General features: G+C 39.1%; 1 protein-coding gene across 9 annotated transcripts in view; it reads right to left on the bottom strand.

Moving 5' to 3' along the window:
- BLTP1 (bridge-like lipid transfer protein family member 1) overlaps positions 1-18,267 on the bottom strand; it is a 204,638-nt gene that overhangs the window by 138,769 nt on the left and 47,602 nt on the right. For all 9 annotated transcript variants that reach the window (XM_075287049.1, XM_075286973.1, XM_075286984.1 and 6 more), the window contains exons 10-15: positions 16,911-17,061; positions 13,723-13,879; positions 10,783-10,861; positions 5,259-5,350; positions 2,137-2,254; positions 722-877 (exon numbers count right to left, since the gene is read on the bottom strand). In XM_075287049.1, the coding sequence (XP_075143150.1) occupies positions 722-877; positions 2,137-2,254; positions 5,259-5,350; positions 10,783-10,861; positions 13,723-13,879; positions 16,911-17,061 (753 nt within the window). The remainder of the gene's footprint in view (positions 1-721; positions 878-2,136; positions 2,255-5,258; positions 5,351-10,782; positions 10,862-13,722; positions 13,880-16,910; positions 17,062-18,267) is intronic.

The following is an 18,267-nucleotide window of genomic DNA, read 5'->3' as shown; positions in this document are numbered from 1 at the left end:
TAATTGGAGGAATGGGTTCACAAAGGAGTATGGGCTATTAATTTAGCCATACTAAAATCCATTTCTACTATATATGGGCATCATTGTATTTAAATTGTCTTTCTTTTAGACATTAGTAAAGACACCAGTCTATTGTTTGCTAAATTTGGGAACACACCATCTTTCCCAGTTTGGTAAAATATATACCCTATTACCTTTGATATAAGGAGTCAGATACAATTCGAATTATTGAACTTTTTTGTTTCTGGGTGAACAAGCGGGAAAATGAATAGGACAACAATTTTCACCTCTTAGGATTAATATCCAGTAACTCTAACTCAATAGGGTATAGGGTGTATAGTGAGTTCATTATGTCATTTTTTATACCCGGGGTTAATATTTTAATAATATATTAATAAAAGTTACATTTTATGCCTTTTTTTTGGAGAACAAATTAAACATAAAAAGGTAGGGGGTATTCACAATCCCTCAACCAATATTATATTATTAATGGGGTTGGAAATAGAAGAATAGAAAAACATTTTTATTATTTCATAGGGTAGCAAGCTGTCAAAAGTGCAACTAGATAGTGGCTTCGTATTTTGTATCCTGTTGACAAAACAAGGAGTACAACCGTAATGTATCTGTGTCAATCAGTATTTTCTATACTAGTATTTGTACTTACAGCCCTTTCAATAACCTATAACAGAGTGAGCCAAGTGATTAAGAGTAAGAATCTCACCATTTTCCTGCTGCTTGGTTGAGCAATCTATCCAATTGTGTTGATTTGCTGCCCAGATCATCTCAAACTGATGAAACATGATCTTTAAGTTCCAAGTATATGGAACAAATGAAAACAAATCTGGCGGACTGTCACTGGACCAGTCTTGAATGAGATCTATAATAAATGTAGAATGAGCATATTAAAGTAAACAGTAGTATATCATTACACCTACACTGAATGTTAGCATTCGCAGCTTAAGACATATCTACACAGAGTTCCCGCAGCTTCCAAGTCTAATGCTGTTAGCATAAGGACAATATTCTGTCCATATCAGGGCTGATGTTTTTCTTTTTCACCTAAAATACCAATACTTGAGAAAATTAATCAAAGTTACTGAAGCAAGGACACTAACTTCCATCTGATTTCTGTATTCACTGACATGTTGAGAACAATGCTCGGCACTACCAGCACATTTTACAGGATTCCCAACATTCCTCATATAAAGCTGCAATGGCCTACCTACAAGGAGATCTGGCAAAACCGAATTCTGTACTATTCTAAGCAGAAAAAAAGCATACATGGCTAAATAAATAAAGGAAACCTGAGTAAACCATAATAGGAATAAGGGATCCATAGGATCTGTTAAAAACACAAATTGTAGCAAAGACAATAAATAAGAGGCTAAATCTCAATTTTAAAAAATATTAAACTAAAATCCTTTAACCTAAGTGTATAGTCTCTATATATAAGGTATTACAGTATCTTTTTGTTTAGACTTCCTAGAAGGTGTGCTTGGGGTTGATCACAAGCAAGTAAGGAGTTACAGGACCTAGATCACAGATTTCTCCACTATCGGTTATAACAAAGAAAGTCTGACTGTCAAGACCCCTGTGTTGATCATGTCGACATGACCATTGTGCCAGCTCAATCATAAGGTTAGTGCAGTTACAGGTTTGTTTGTTTTTTTAAAGTTTTTATTAGGTTTTACAGCAAGTGAATACAAACCTGTATCCATTAAACAGAAGTTAAAAAAGGCATGAACATTCAGTTAGAAGTTTTAAGGGATATTATATAGGATATGTCTTAGGACATTAAGGTGTGGCCAGTAGAGAATTAGCTTATGAAAAACAAAAGAGTTATAACATTAGATGGAGAACTGCAATCCTATAGGTACAGAATCACTAACAATCAGGTATTCATACACAGGGCCCAGCTGCACTACTAGACACAACCCACTGATGTGATAAGTAGGTAGGACTAGGAAGGTTAATTAAAATGACATTAACTGCGAAACATGGGCGGTAAGGAGGGATGGTATCATAGGCCAACAGATTATGATGTATTATGATAAAGAAATACTGGTCCAATGCTGATGTGTGCCAAAACCTGATTATCAATTTCTTAATATGATGAAGGGTTTTCTTTTTTTTTACCTGTGAAAAAGTTTTTCTGAGCAAAAATAAAGTGGTATGTTGCCTTGTAGACTTCAAGTTCACATTGCCATGTCTGGGGCATATTCCACACTCTGGGATAGCTGGCATTTATATGAAACTACAGCAAAAAAAAAATAAATAAATAAATAAATTTCAAGATTATCAATACAGACCAATTGTGAACAGTTACTTATGAAAAACTCTTCAATATACTGGCATTTAGTAAATATTTATATACCCCATAAAATAACTTTGGAACATCTTGTGTTATATTGCGCCGCTCCTCTTTATTTTTCTTGGAAATACAGTCCTATGAAAAAGTTTGGGCACCCCTATTAATCTTAATCATTTTTAGTTCTAAATATTTTGGTGTTTGCAGCAGCCATTTCAGTTTGATATATCTAATAACTGATGGACACAGTAATATTTCAGGATTGAAATGAGGTTTATTGTACTAACAGAAAATGTGCAATATGCATTAAACCAAAATTTGACCGGTGCAAAAATATGGGCACCTCAACAGAAAAGTGACATTAATATTTAGTACATCCTCCTTTTGCAAAGATAACAGCCTCTAGTCGCTTCCTGTAGCTTTTAATCAGTTCCTGGATCCTGGATGAAGGTATTTTGGACCATTTCTTTCTACAAAACAATTCAAGTTCAGTTAAGTTAGATGGTCGCCGAACATGGACAGCCCGCTCTCAAATGATCTGAAAACAAAGATTGTTCAACATAGTTGTTCAGGGGAAGGATACAAAACGTTGTCTCAGAGATTTAACCTGTCAGTTTCCACTGTGAGGAACATAGTAAGGAAATGGAAGACCACAGGGACAGTTCTTGTTAAGCCCAGAAGTGGCAGGCCAAGAAAAATATCAGAAAGCAGAGAAGAAGAATGGTGAGAAGAGTAAAGGACAATCCAAAGACCACCTCCAAAGAGCTGCAGCATCATCTTGCTGCAGATGGTGTCACTGTGCATCGGTCAACAATACAGTGCACTTTGCACAAGGAGAAGCTGTATGGGAGAGTGATGAGAAAGAAGCCATTTCTGCACGTACGCCACAAATAGAGTTGCCTGAGGTATGCAAAAGCACATTTGGACAAGCCAGCTTCATTTTGGAAACAAAGATTGAGTTGTTTGGTTATAAAAAAAAGGCGTTATGCATGGCGTCCAAAAAGAAACAGCATTCCAAGAAAAACACTTGCTACCCACTATAAAATTTGGTGGAGGTTCCATCATGCTTTGGGGCTGTGTGGCCAATGCCGGCACCGGGAATCTTGTTAAAGTTGAGGGTCGCATGGATTCCACTCAATATCAGCAGATTCTTGAGAATAATGTTCAAGAATCAGTGACGAAGTTGAAGTTACGCCGGGGATAGATATTTCAGCAAGACAATGATCCAAAACACCGCTCCAAATCCTCAGGCATTCATGCAGAGGAACAAGTACAATGTTCTGGAATGGCCATCCCAGTCCCCAGACCTGAATATCATTGAACATCTGTGGGATGATTGGAAGCGGGCTGTCCATGCTCGGCGACCATCTAACTTAACTGAACTTGAATTGTTTGTCCAAAATACCTTTATCCAGGATCCAGGAACTGATTAAAAGCTGCAGGAAGTGACTAGAGGCTGTTATCTTTGCAAAAGGAGGATCTACTAAATATTAATGTCACTTTTCTGTTGAGGTGCCCATACTTTTGCACCGGTCAAATTTTGGTTTAATGCATATTGCACATTTTCTGTTAGTACAATAAACCTCATTTCAATCCTGAAATATTACTGTGTCCATCAGTTATTAGATATATCAAACTGAAATGGCTGTTGCAAATACCAAAATATTTAGAACTAAAAATGATTAAGATTAATAGGGGTGCCCAAACTTTTTCATAGGACTGTAATGTGTTACACGTTGGCCGAGTGGCTCCAGCTATGGCTTAAAGGGGGTTTTCCAGGCTAAAATTATTCAGGACCTATCTCGTATAAATTAGTCATCAACGGTCCAACACCTGACATCCACACTATTCTGCTGTTCACAGAAGCTGATACACAGAGAATTGGGGAGGAAGCAGATAGCTCTGTTCCATGTGTAGTGGCCAGAGCAGGTACTGCAGCTCCACAACCATGTTTATCAATGGGACCTAAGGTGTAGTGACACAATTCTGCCACCATACAGAGAAAGCTGTCTGCTTTCTGGGTTTCAGCTGCAGAGAACAGCTTATAAATTGGAGTAGTGGGTATCAGACCCCCACAGATCTGGTATTAGAAACCTATCTTTAGGGTAGGTCATCATTTTCTTTTTCAGCCTGGAAAAACCCTTTAACTTGTCAGGTGAAAAGTGGAAAGGCAATGTCCAGCTCATACATTTCCCAAAGGAATAACAGTGAAACAGCTGCCTAGCTGTACCTGTAGCGCTACACTATATGGGCTACCAACCCTCTCTCCTTGTTAATTGACAATTTTTGCAGGCCCTTGGGACCAATACTGAGAGTCTGAGGAAGGTCTTATCCAACTGAAAAACATTTAACTATACTACACTGCATGCACACTTGTGATTAATAAACAGAAACTTGTTTCACGTACTCGTGTGTGAAGACCATCTCAGAACTAAGAGAAGCAGCTAAGAAGAGTGGATGTGGTGCTCACAAACATGCTCCTAGAGGCAAAATAAGTCCCTGCATTTCACTAACAGGGTACAGGTAACAGACACATTGATTTTATCTTTTTTTTTCTCTTTGTTTTTCTTTTAAAGCTTCTATTTTGGGGCCTATTCCTTGAAACCCCTCAAAGAAAATATGTTGTAAAACTCATATTTTGTGTCAAATACAAATATTTTTATCACAGACCACATCTTCCAAAGAAAAAAAAAAATGATGGCATATGTGTACGAAAATCAAGCCGACATCTTGTTCTTTCCTTATTATGGCAGATAAATTAAAATAGTTAAGGCAAGAGTAGAGACTTTAAGGGTACAGATGTATTCATTAGGGATGCTCCTGATGTGAAGAAAGCCAGAAGGCAGCTAACAGATAAAGGGAAGACATGTCACCTTGAATCGTATTCTCAATTTTGACAAGATGTAGTCAGATAACGAAAGCTCATTTACTGCTTACTGACTGAACTTACTGCTAGCATTTCTGCTTCAAGTAGTGTCCTGTATTGCATACTGGTAGTAGTGTCAACATGTAGCAACTGGCCTTTGATGGTGGGAGAATAACCTGGACAAGAAGACGATAAAGTTCACGAAAAGTAAAACATTCATATACATACAATATATACATATAAGCATACATTTATTCATTCAAACAAAAAAAAACCAAACAATATAGATATGTGTACATCATTAGCATTATGTGGTCAAGGAGTTACATCCAATGACTTTAGAGATGTGCATGTGAAGAACTAGAATCACTATCTCAAAAGGGGTTCAGTACAGGTGATAAGTCTCCAAACTCCAAAATACAAGTGACCTTTATTCCACGTAGTACCGTTATGATACCTGCAGCGCATCTAGTAGCAATGTTTTGGGCTAGTAATGATTGTGCCCTTCACAGTGGTGAAATTCATTTTATTTCATTTATAATTCACCATATAAAGAAAAACAGCTGGTCCCCTGCATAAGGATGGGCTTCTGCCCAAGTAGCTCTTCTACTGGAGATTATCTATGTGTTGACCCTGCAAAAATCAGCTGATCTGGTAGTGTCCTGGAGCCAGAAACTACTTCACATGACAGAGCTGAAGCAGCTCTTCTTCTATTTAAGCAATAGACACACAGCTACCGTACCTCTGTGCCACCACTATACAGCGGCCAGGGATGCAGTGTTGTGCCTGTTACTTAGACCAATCCTGCTGGGACTTGGATCAACTGATTGGTTCGGGGTCTGTGTATTGCCCCAATAAGATTAGCTTAAAAAAAAATAAAAATGGGAGCTTGAAAGCACCTTAACAAGAGTAATAAACATTTGCGCCTCTGTTTAGAACTGGTCTAGTCATTTCCCCATTTAATATAACATGCTTTTATGGTAATATTTTGCCTTAAGAATGTTTTTCCGTCTATGGAATTTATACCAGTACATAATGTTCTTGTTTTTGGGCCGAACTCTATCAATCTGCATGCATTCAGTATGTACAAAATAATGGAAATTGCAATACATACTTCGTATTTCTCTCGTTGATACAATTCTGTTTAACTACAATGTTCTTATTAAAGGGACTCTATCATTGGGAAAAGTCATTTTTAACTAATCACATCCTTGCATAGGCTTTAGAAAGTCTATTCCACACCTACCTTTAGTATGTAAATTGCCTCAGTGGTTTTTCGAATAAGTCTGTTTTTATTCATATGCTAATTAGACTCTGTGCACTGTAGTGCACCCTCTTTGCTATTGTTTCCCATGGGTATATACAGAACAAGCTGCTGCTGCTGCTGACTTCCTGTTTGCACACACAGATAGGAGAGAATAGAAGAGAGGAGGCTGCTGGGAACTTCCTGTGCTGGCTGGGATCTAATTAGCATATGAATAAAAACAGACTTATTCAAAAACCACTGAGAATTTACATACTAAAGGTAGATGTGGGATAGCCTTTCTAAAGCCTATGCAAGGATGTGATTAGTTAAAAATTACTTTTCCCAATGATAGAGAGGGAATCTACTTCCACTCCATTACAGAACACATTACAGTGATATGCAATATATCTTTGCTATATATTTCAGTTTTATAAATTTGAAGAAAAACAACTTTGAATATTTTGGAAAAAGGGTCAGGTGATGCACTGGGGGGAGAAGGCTGAATGCTCAGGAAGATCTGCTCCTGCTGTAAGTAAGATGGGTGATGTCATAGCAGATGGGATGAGTTACTCTCACTGTACAGGGTGGTGCAGGCAGGAAATGATAGGGTCTGAGTGTTAAGAGAAGGCTCCAAGTAGCTGAAGTCCCACCCCCAGCAAGGACTTCTGGCAAAACAAGACATCAGAGCAGCAGGACTGGACCGAGCTTGTAGTCACCGTGGAATCTGAGGACATATGTTTTGTTTTTTTCCCACCTTCCTCCTTCTACACCTTTTCACAGCTTCCAGAGCAGCTAGTCATGTACAGCGCATGAGCAAGATTTTAATCGCGCTGTACGTGACTAGCTGCACTAAAGGAAGCAGTGAAGAGGTGAGAATAATTTGCATGAGGAAAACCGGATTAATTAAAAAATTGACTGCAAGGATCAATGAATAACAGGTATGCTTAGAATGGCCTTTCTAAAGGCTATGTAAAGATATGCTTATTAAAAAAAAAAAAAAAACAATATAGCCAATGATAGACTCACTTTAATACTGCTGCTAGTGGGGCAATATACTTGGTTAGCCAGTACTCGCCTCTCCTCAGTCCTCCACTTCCAGAAGCTCCATTCATCTCTATAAAGTCCTTGTGCCGTTTGTGTCAGGTGACCACTGCAGCCAATCACAGGCCTCAGCAGTCACACCTCATAACAAACAATACATCACAGCAGTCTTGCTCTTTGTGAAGAGGTCACTGCTAAGGCCTGTGACTGGCTGCAGCAGTCACTTCACAGAAATGGGACGTCACTTGTTGCGTCATCCAAGGAATCTGCATACAGACAAAAGGAGCTGTTGACACTGGAAAATGAGGTTCAAGAAGAGGGAAATACTGTCTTCTTAAGTTTATGGCCCCACTATGACAGTATTAGATAATTAAAAATAAATAAATAAAATAGACAACTCCTTTAAAATTGTGGGCTCTTTTGTGTCAATTTTCTTCCACTCAGTATTCTTGAACGTGGTACTTCTGTTAGCAGCAGAAGAGGATGAAAGGAAGTAAAGGGGCCAACAAACATTCAATAGCTCCTCTGGTAGCAGCTTATCTCATAGAGAAGAGTCAAAATACCCCCATACACAAGACTCTAGGCACATTTCATGAAAAGCAGCTGTTTTGTCCAAATTTCCTCTGCAGGATCACATTCTACACAAATTTTGGTTGTAGATAAACATACATAGGAACAATATGCAGAAAAACATTTAATTCCAGATTATTTGCAGAGTAGCTCACTTTGGTATTCTAAATTTCCATTTTATAACCATTAAGGTTATAGAAAAGTACAGAGCAACACAGGGTGCAGAAAGTAGGGTAGTGGGATTTTAGATTAAACAAGAAAGCATCACCATTAATTACCTATTTCATTATTCCAAGTTTTGTTTATCTTAAACTTTTTTTTCCAGAATTTTTAGTGAGTATAGTTTAACTTCCATATCACCATCGTTATTTAGTTAACACATCTATAGAGAACACCACTGACACCTACCTACTCACCATGAGACTACTGTAAGGCATGTCACTACACTCAGTTAATAGAACAAAGGAAGCTCAGGTGAGAAGGTATAAATATACACAGACATAATTAAATAAATAAACACAAATAAAACAGATTTGAAAACATGATACTACCGTATTTTATCTGGTTTTAATAAATACATTTTTAAATATTGCAGTACTTTCCTTAAGGGTATATTCACATGAGCATTATGGTTTCCTTTCCTCTGCTCTGTTATAGGAGCAGAATGACAGAAATAATGGAAGTGTAGTGTGAGAAGTGCAGAGTGCTAGAGTCAAGATACATCAGCCCCAGGTTTCTGACATATGTGTGATCCAGGGCGGATTTGGAGTAGACCTCAGTACAGGTGTAGATCCTGGGCTTATTACTGACCCATAAAAGGCTGCAGAGCGTTCAGTTCATGGAAGTTCCATGAGGTGAAAGGACATGTACGGTTCTGTCCTATAGCCCTGGGTCCGGTGATACTATATTGCTACTGTGTTGCTCATGTGGCTGGAAGTAAGCCACACGTATAGTTAGGTTATCCGCTCTGTCTAGCTAGTGGCTCAGACGAGCAGGTATTTGTTTTGTTTTGCCTGAAGTTAAGGCTGCATTTTGTTTTGTTTATTTTTGTGCCTGAAGCCAAGATTACCGTATTTTTCGGACTATAAGACGCAAAATTTGGGGGGAAAAGAAGGGTGCGTCTTATAGTCTGAATGTAGCGCCTGGCACCCGCCGTAATAGAGAGGCGAATGCCGGCAAGGGATAGACGCCGGCACAGGTGCCGGGGCCTGAGACATCGCTGCGCTCCTCTGCCCTGCATGAAGCCGGCAGCGGCAGGGGCGATGCTATTCCGCTCCTCCGTCCCCCCGCCGCTGGCTTCATGCAGGGCAGAGGAGCGCAGCGATGTCTCAGGCCCCGGCACCTGTGCCAACGTCTATCCCTCGCCGGCACCCGCCTCTCTAGTACAGCGGATGCCGGGTCAGTATCGGTGGCCCCTTCTCCCCCGGGGCCGGTCCCCACCGGCCCCATACCTGTGAAGTTGCAGGCCGGCTCCTGCGCGGCAATATCGCAGGAGCCGACCTGTTCGGGTGACAGCCGGGAGCCTAATGAGGCTCCCGGGCCTGTCACTGCTATATTAGTATTGCGGCTGGTCTCTATGACCAGCCGTAATACTAATAGACAGAATGTCCCATAGACGGCAATACAGTTGTATTGCCGTCTATGGGACATGCAATCAAGCGACTGCAGGTTCAAGCCCCCGGGGGGGGAATAAAATAGTAAAAAAAAAAAAAAACTTTAAAAATATATAATAAAAATATAAAATAAATAAAAGTTCTAAATCACCTCCTGTCCCTAGAATATATATATAAAAGTAGAAAATCATATATCATAAACCACTGGGGTTTTTTTCAATACAAGGTGATCTAAGCAATAGATATTCCCCAAAATGGTATAACTAAAAAGTACTTCTGGCCCTGCAAAAAAAAAAAAACACTCTATGCGTCCCCGTACAGCTGCAGGGTCACCTGTCAATGTGGCCTTGCAGCTGTTGCAAAACTACAACTCCCATATATTAAATATTTTACCATTTTTTGCTTCAAAATTTTTTTTCCCCTATTTTCCTCCTCTAAAACCTAGGTGCGTCTTATAGTCCAGTGCGTCTTATAGTCCGAAAAATACGGTATTTATTTTCCTCTGTTTTTTCTAAATAAACCAGTTTGCTGCACATTTTGTGTCCCTGTCTTGACTGTTTGAGTCCGCACCACTGCTGCTACCAAGCTAACTTCCCCACATTAGCTTAACCCAGAAAAGAGACACTTTGCAAAAACAGTGCTGTGTTTTATAAAAGAATCCCAATTCCACAAATGAATTAAATATTGTCTGGGTGTCATTTCCATTTCTTTCTACCACAGTTTAGTAGACATAAACCATGGTCCAGATGGCTGCTATGAGCAACACATAGCTGATCCATTTCTGACTTGTGAATATACTAAGATTTGTATAGCACCCAAGTGCATAGACAAGAAAATCATTTCCTGTTCAAGGAACAGTTCTGAAAACGTGTGGAGTGGGTGGAAGGTTTAACGTCTCATGACTCATGAATTACAGTATGGCAAAGGTTTCATTGTGTAGCACAATGGGAGAGGTGGAAATACAAATACATCTACAGCAAATATAATATAACCAAACACTTTATCAGGCCAACACAGAAAGAATAACAGATATGTATTATGACTATTTCATTTTAGCCTCCTTTAACTGAAATATATAATGTAACATCTTGCACATTCAGGTCATATTTTTTACCAAAATACATACTGAATGTCTTACCATTTTCAGTGACTGTCATAGGGATGTTCACTTCCAAATAAGATCCTGCCCACACATTCACGTGTACAGCATTTGTTTCCTGTATGAAATAAAGGGCATGTTAGCTAAAAACAACACTAGCTAAGTACAGTGACTTGCAAAGTGTGGGTTAATCACACAAGGTTTTCAAAAGATTCAATATCCCTTTAAAAATGTCCTACTTACATTTCTGCTTGTCTGGTAGGTACGTCTTCTCTACCCCTACCCATGACTTTTAAGTGTCTCTGTATTAACGAACCTAGCACTCCCCACATTATCTCCTACATATACGCCATTCTGGTAGGGTATATAATGCTGTTTTATCACAACCTTAAGGTCCTGAATAAACTTAATCCCACAATCCCAGATGAATGTTAAAGATGCAACTCTCCAGGTGTCTCTATATACCAAATCGTTTGGACTTGTCCACTTATAATCTTGTTCTGGGAAGAGGTCTGCCTACTCCTCCAAAAAATCTTTGACAGAGATTTTCCCTTAATGCCAAAACTTTATCTTCTCAACCTCCTCCCCAAGACCATAGGGAGGATGTCAGCCTGGCTGCTCCTCCACATCTTGATAGAAACAAAAGGTCTTACTGCATAGTACTGGAGGAGGGTGATCCCACCGTCCCAACTAAATCTTTATTCAAGGATGAAAGGAAATCTGTCAGGTCAATTTAGGACAATAAACAACCAACAGGTCCATATAGAACGGAGGTTTAGTGTGGGGTATACATAAAACCTGTTGCTTTTCTGTGATTGACCTGGCAATATTGCTACTGTTGGCATATACGCTCTGCACCTCAGTGGTAGATGACAGGGGCTCTCTGCTCGATTGTTAAAATAGCAAGTTTTCTCATCCAATGTTCCTTGCAAGTCTCTTGCTGGCTGCACTCCAGTGATGTGGCCCAGCACGTATATGTCCATATTGGACTCACAGTGTATGTAAATTTAATGTGTGATCTTTTCATAGGGGGCTTTTACTGATATTTTTGCTTAAAAAAGTGGTCTTGGTTAGATAAAAAGGTGATCTGCTTAATGGGAAGCAGCTTCAATAGAGTATAATGGGGAAAAAATTGGTCATTGAAAAAATTGCTCTGTAAAGGGGATATACAGTTTTCCACAAAGATGCCCATGAAAGGTGGGGAAAAAACAAACAAACCCCAAAACACCCCATACTGACTTGTCCCCGCTGTGGTTCAGGCCTGCTGCTCCCAGGGTCTTGATCCAGCAGAAATCCTTGTCTCACGTGACCACTAAAGCTAATCAGCAGCCTAAGGAAAGGGCACGGAACATCACTGGTAATGTAGGCAATTGATGTCCTGGTTCTTTTCCTTTGGACACTATTTGGCTCCAGCAGTAACGCGAGGCAAGGACTTTCGCAGAAAAGCATCGGGCACCTCTGGACCAGACAGGGGCGGGGCACACTGGAGCACCGTGACAGGTGAGTATGGGTTGGTGTTTTTTTTTTTTTTTTATCCCCCTTCCCTTCTCTGGCCTCTTTGTGGAAAACACTATACCATGGACAACCCCTGAAAGGTGGGGATGGGGGGGGGGGGTGTCTTCTAGAGACGTTTCACTATATTACAAAGTATCTTATATGTTTATATGAGGAAATACACTTAAAGTTTCTTTATACTTCTAGACATATAGTAAATTAAGTATATGTACATATTTCTTCACATATTAAATTCAGATGCTACAATGTCAAATATATATAATATATAAGTCTGCTATCATGATCAGTAGGCACAACTAAGGGAGGGTTCACAAAGAGGATTTTCTGTGCAAATTTTACGCTGCAAATCTGAAGAAATTTACACTACAAGATAGAACAGAAGAAAATTGGATCAGAAATTTGAACATGTAGTGGATTTTCAAACAAGTTCATTATTTTTCTGAAAAGCCTGGGATTTCTAATGCAGATTTCACCTAAATAGTAAAAAAAAAAAGGATTTTGCCACAGATTCACTATGAACTTAGACTAAAATCTGTGGTGGGAATTTTCTCTGACATACCCTATCTCCGATTTACCCTAACTGAATAACTAAACCCCATGTTATTCACCTCTAAATATACAATACAATGCATTTAATCTGGCATTACCAAGTCTTGACAGGTCATAAAAAATAAAATAATTTTTAATATCATACTTTCATAGATAAGTACAGAAAATGTACCTGTAAGGGGACAAACTAATAGAATATCTACTACACTATTACTTTTAACTTGTTGGCTCGAATCTGAAAAGTGATGCCAGTACGTATGCACATGACTACTGAGACCACTGACTGGCTTGTAGTAGTCAACAAGTACAAGCCTCTTGTAAGCAAAAATCCAAAAAAAAAAAAAAAAAAAATCCAGCATGCCACCAATTATCTAAAACATAACTTTTACTTGAATGTAAAAAAAAATGGATAGTACATCACCTTAAAGAAGGTAGGAACATGATGAAAATCTGACGCGTTTCGGGACAAACGTTGATGTAAGTCCCTTACTCATATATGCTATGAGTAAAGGACTTACATCAACTTTTGTCCCGAAACGCATCAGCTCTTCATCATGTTCCTACCTTCTTTAAGGCGATGTAATATCCATCTTTTTTTTATACATTCAAGTAAAAAGTTATGTTTTAGATAATTGGTGGCATGCTGGAATTTTTTTGGGGGGGATTTTTTCAATTTTCATACTACTTTACGGTCGGGGGTTTCCGTGCAGCCACATTGGTCTCGAACTGTGAATTCAGGACAAGTAGAGCGATTTTTCTTTTTGGCATTCTTGTAAGCAAAGTACAGGGGACTACTAGATTGTCAATTCTGCATCAATGGAAACAAACATCTTTAACTGAAAAAGTAATTTATGAGAATGTATAAAGGTTTATCTGAGAAAATATTCATTTTAAATATGTGACATTGGTACTTACTTTGTTTTTTGTAAAAAGCAGGTCTATAGTTGCATTTGCGATTATATTCATTCTTAATTCAAAAGCCTGTATCTGTCTTGGTTTTCCAGGCTGTGGGATATCAGAAACTTTCAAAACCTGATAGTCTGGTGGGAAAAAAAATTTCCACAAGCACTCCCTGTCAGGATAAAACATATAAGTTACAATTCTGAATACAGAAAAGACCTTCACATAGACAGAGTTGCCTGTTACATGTATTCTGCTTTAGCAGAAGTAATACTGAGAACACAAATTTTAAAAGGAATAAAATAATTCCCATTTTTATCTCTTTTATCTTATAAACTTCTTAGGCCGAAGTACTCAAGTGGTGGACCACAGGCAATGGGCAACTGTACAAACCCCTGCTTCATGACATTGACAGCAGTCTGAACAAAGACTGATCTCCTGCTGTCACTTTTGCACTGATGTATTATTGAAGTAATGGCAGCAGGGAATGGCACTCACCTCAGCTGCATATATACAAGTAACACGCTGCCATACAAGCAGCAGGGACCACTGTCGACTCATGACGCCACTAGTGTAGGGGGTTAGGCATGTTTAACATAGTAAGTTCTACACTGCATGACACAATGCAAGGTTGTTGCAAATCTCAATCATCAGGACCATGGACGTGAATGGAGGCTATGGAAACAGTGTAGCACATTTGAACTATGCGAGCGTTTCTCAAGCATTTCAAGTCAAGTACCCACTATTGACCAACAGGTGGGAGAAGACCACTGTGGGGAAATCTACTATGACACATAAGCCAGAAAACTGACATAGAAGTGGCACATCTTTGGTGCATGGCCACAATTTGTGCCACTTTGTTGTTTTTGCATACCTCTTGCCACTTTTTAAAACAATGGGCAGGGTGGGGATAACTCAGCTCATTAGATTTACCATAACTAACAGGAGAAAACTGGTGTAAGTTATAGCTTAAATCTATGCCAGTCGTAGATATCAATTCTGGCTCATGGGACCTCTAGAAATGTGGCAGAATTATTAAGAGGCCGCAGCCTGTTAATAATTCCATCACATCTTGTGCTAGCAGGGAAACTACAACTGTCATAAGAAACATCAACCTTAATACATTCCACTCCAGTATTCATCCTTCTCTGTTACATGAGAGACAGTGAGGGATGAAGAAGGAGAAAAGAGGAACAAGCGGTTACTCACTAAGAATAAAACAATTTACAAGAGGCAGCCCATATACAAACAGAGAACAAGGTTAAGACTCAGGGCAACTACACAATGTAGCACCAGCAGAGAGCCTGGGAGAGTGAGGGATACCATAAAATGCTTCTACTGCTAAAAGTCAGTATATGTACACCATAGCTGCGTTTACTGGCCAGCCAGCTACACATATTGCATGTACCATCCCAGTCCATGTGCCTACAAGCACCAAGATCTCCTCTTAACTACAAGCATTTTGCTTGTGCTTACTTAGTGATTGTTAAATATTATGATATTACAATATTCATAGCATACATGGGGTTAATACTCTGCTGACTTCACCCTTCTATATTTGAGTACATGGGTGCAGTTAGAGTACACCATGTCCTTATAAAGTAACAAGATGGAGAGCAACACTTTCTCTCATGAACATAAATGAGTGACAGATACACATGTCTGGGTCATTGTGGATGGTCCTGGGTGGTGGTGGTGGTGGTCACTCATGGAGGATCTATGGCAAGTCTGCCTGCTGCCTCTCTATGTTACGTTATGACCAGCCCAGAGTCTATCAACCAGATGATCAAGCATGAACCAAGCTGTAACTCTACAAGATATCCAGATGAAGAAACCTACCTATGAGCTTCTCTGATGATGTAAGCTAATGAGACATTGACTGATATTTCTGTTATTCTGGAAGTTTTCCCTGTGTTCCTGTGTTCTCCTTGGACACATTAATAAACCACTACATTGTTTTTATAACAAGCTGACTCTTCCTATCATGTTACCTTATGAGTCCTATCTCTTAAGGCCTCTTAACACATGATCACAAGTTTCACCAAATACTGGATATTTTAAAGTGATGTTTGAGGTTAGACAAAAGCCAGAGAGCAGAGTACCCCACGCTGCTTGATCTGTACATAACTTGCCACCATTCAAGGAGAGAAGGATGTGAAGTGATATCAGCTGTATAAAGGTCAGTCTCCCCCTGATAAGAATTGAACATTGGCGACTTTTACACGCTAGCAACCAGCAACATTGCTGGAAGTTAGGGAGAGTGAGCAACCCCTGAGGCAAGGTATATGCACCCTGAGAACCACTTAACTACACTGTTGTTGTAGTGCATAAGCTCCAGAAACAGCATCGCTAAATATGCTACTCTTTCTACTGGAGTAGAGTATTAAATACATCACACATCATCTGATTCCTTGTTCTGTACATCAGACCTCCGGCTGCATTTTCTAATTAAACACCTTCACTGTGAATCACATTTTATGTCATTCATGTACTGTAGTACGAACACTACACAAAACCAGGGCTGTGGAGTCGGAGTCGTGGAGCTTTAAAATAAAGTATTAATATTTCATAATTGAATTTTCATATGAATTTTATAAATGTTACTCAAATATATATGTTCTATCAAACTATGAACAACAGTGATAAGCAGTTCTGTTGGCGATAGAGAGAGAGAGAGAGAGAGAGAGAGAGAGATGTTGCCCGAGTGGTTACTGCTTTGCCACCAACCCAAGTTAGTGTAGAGAGGTTGTTCTCTGCTCTCAAAATAATTAGATCAGATTTAAGGGCATCCATGAAGGAGGATCTGACAGAGGCAATACTTTTTCTGAGGACAAATTTATAGATGTCTTCTTATTAACTGCATAACAGTGTTTATTGCATATTTATTTACAAGAGTTTATAAAAGTTTATAAAAGTTATTTGCTATATTCTAATTGTATTCTAATAAATATAGTTTTTGCTCTAAGTGGTCTGATTACTTATAAGATGGTGAGAAACTGAATAAGCACGATGTTAATAGTTTACAACAGTAAATTTATTGTTACGAATTGGCCATTTATGAAGGAGTTGGAGTCGGACCCGGAGTCGGAACCTGATAAAATCCAGGAGTCGGAGTCGCAACTGTGGCTTACCGACTCCACAGCCCTGCACAAAACAGGAAGGATTCTGTTCCATAGTCCTGAAAGTGATGACAGATTTCATACCTTTGCCTATCTGCCCATGGACCATAGTTAAAATCTGTTCCCTTTCCACAGACAATGTCCAAGCCCCAACAAGGTGGTAAATCTTGAAGTTTTGCATCTTCTGTATTACTTTCTTCTTCAACATTTTCTCCAGATTCTTCTGGGACAAGACCTTTAAAAAAATATATATAAATTGTAAATCACTTTAATTTATAGTAATAATAATAGTATTATACTAATATTAGTATTACTACAAAGAGAAAAACTAAAGAGTTTTAAATGAATAAAGTTATGTTTTACACTAAAAACTGCTTATAGACATTGGACACAAGAAAACAGCTTCCTTACTGCTCACCTAGGGGAACCCAGGCTTTCCACACTGGCATGTGGAAAGCCTTGATCTCAGGGGTTAGATAGTTTTCGTTAAAGGGGTATTCCCATCTCAAGAATCCTATTTATACTGCTAGTTTATGTGGATTTACGACTTTTCCTAAATACATTGCTTAAGCAAAACTGCTTTTTTTGGCCGCTATCTGAGATTCTTCACTTCATTGTTTACACTGTGTTTCCATAACCACAGACCTGGGGATGGTCTTATCTCTCCGCCCAGGACAAGTGATGTAGCTCCCTGCTCTCAGGAGGTAGGGGGAGCTTGAATTTCTGAGCTGTTTATCTCCAGTTCTTCCAGTTATCAGTCGGCTAATTGAACTTTGCTGGTAAGGGCTGAGACAGGGAGTCCATTAAACACAGACCTAAAAGTGAGTATATTGCAAGCTGACTCATGGTCCTGTAGCATGTAAGTTTGAGATTCTCGTCACCTAACAAATCCAGCTCTGCTACATCAGCTTCATATTGTGCATTTTCCAGTGATACTGTGCTAATTTATTTACAACCATCCCTCATTACTAACTGCAAACATGTACTGCTATGGAGAGAGATAGCAGAGCTGGCTTTGTCTGGGAGACAGCAAGTGAAACCCTGCCCACTAATTTACCAAGAAAACCAGGAATTGAACAGAGCACACAGCCTGCAAGGTGGTGAACAAGTGAGTTGGGAATACCTCTTTAAGCTATGTGCAGCTTTTATTGAAATCTCCAGTATTAAGCAGTAACTTACCACTACCAGAGTTATCCCAAATGGTAGCCTGTCATTCTACTCCACTATACAAGACAAAAGTGGACCCTTTCTGGGCTACAGTAATTAAGTCTTTCATTGCCCTTTTAATAAAAAGATCTACCACCCTAGAGTAGAGACTTACACCTTGTGAAAACTTTGCTGTTTTATGGTCTTACTTGGCTTACATAGTTTACTTGGACAGTTCCTCATTGCGACGGTTTTCAATGGTATGAACCATATGACATTAATATAAATTTGACCA

This window comes from Leptodactylus fuscus, chromosome 1 (genome assembly GCF_031893055.1).
Source record: "Leptodactylus fuscus isolate aLepFus1 chromosome 1, aLepFus1.hap2, whole genome shotgun sequence".
Classification (NCBI taxonomy): domain Eukaryota; kingdom Metazoa; phylum Chordata; class Amphibia; order Anura; family Leptodactylidae; genus Leptodactylus; species Leptodactylus fuscus.
The sequence above is the reverse complement of the archived record's forward strand: the minus strand, read 5'-3'. Positions and strand labels throughout refer to the sequence as shown.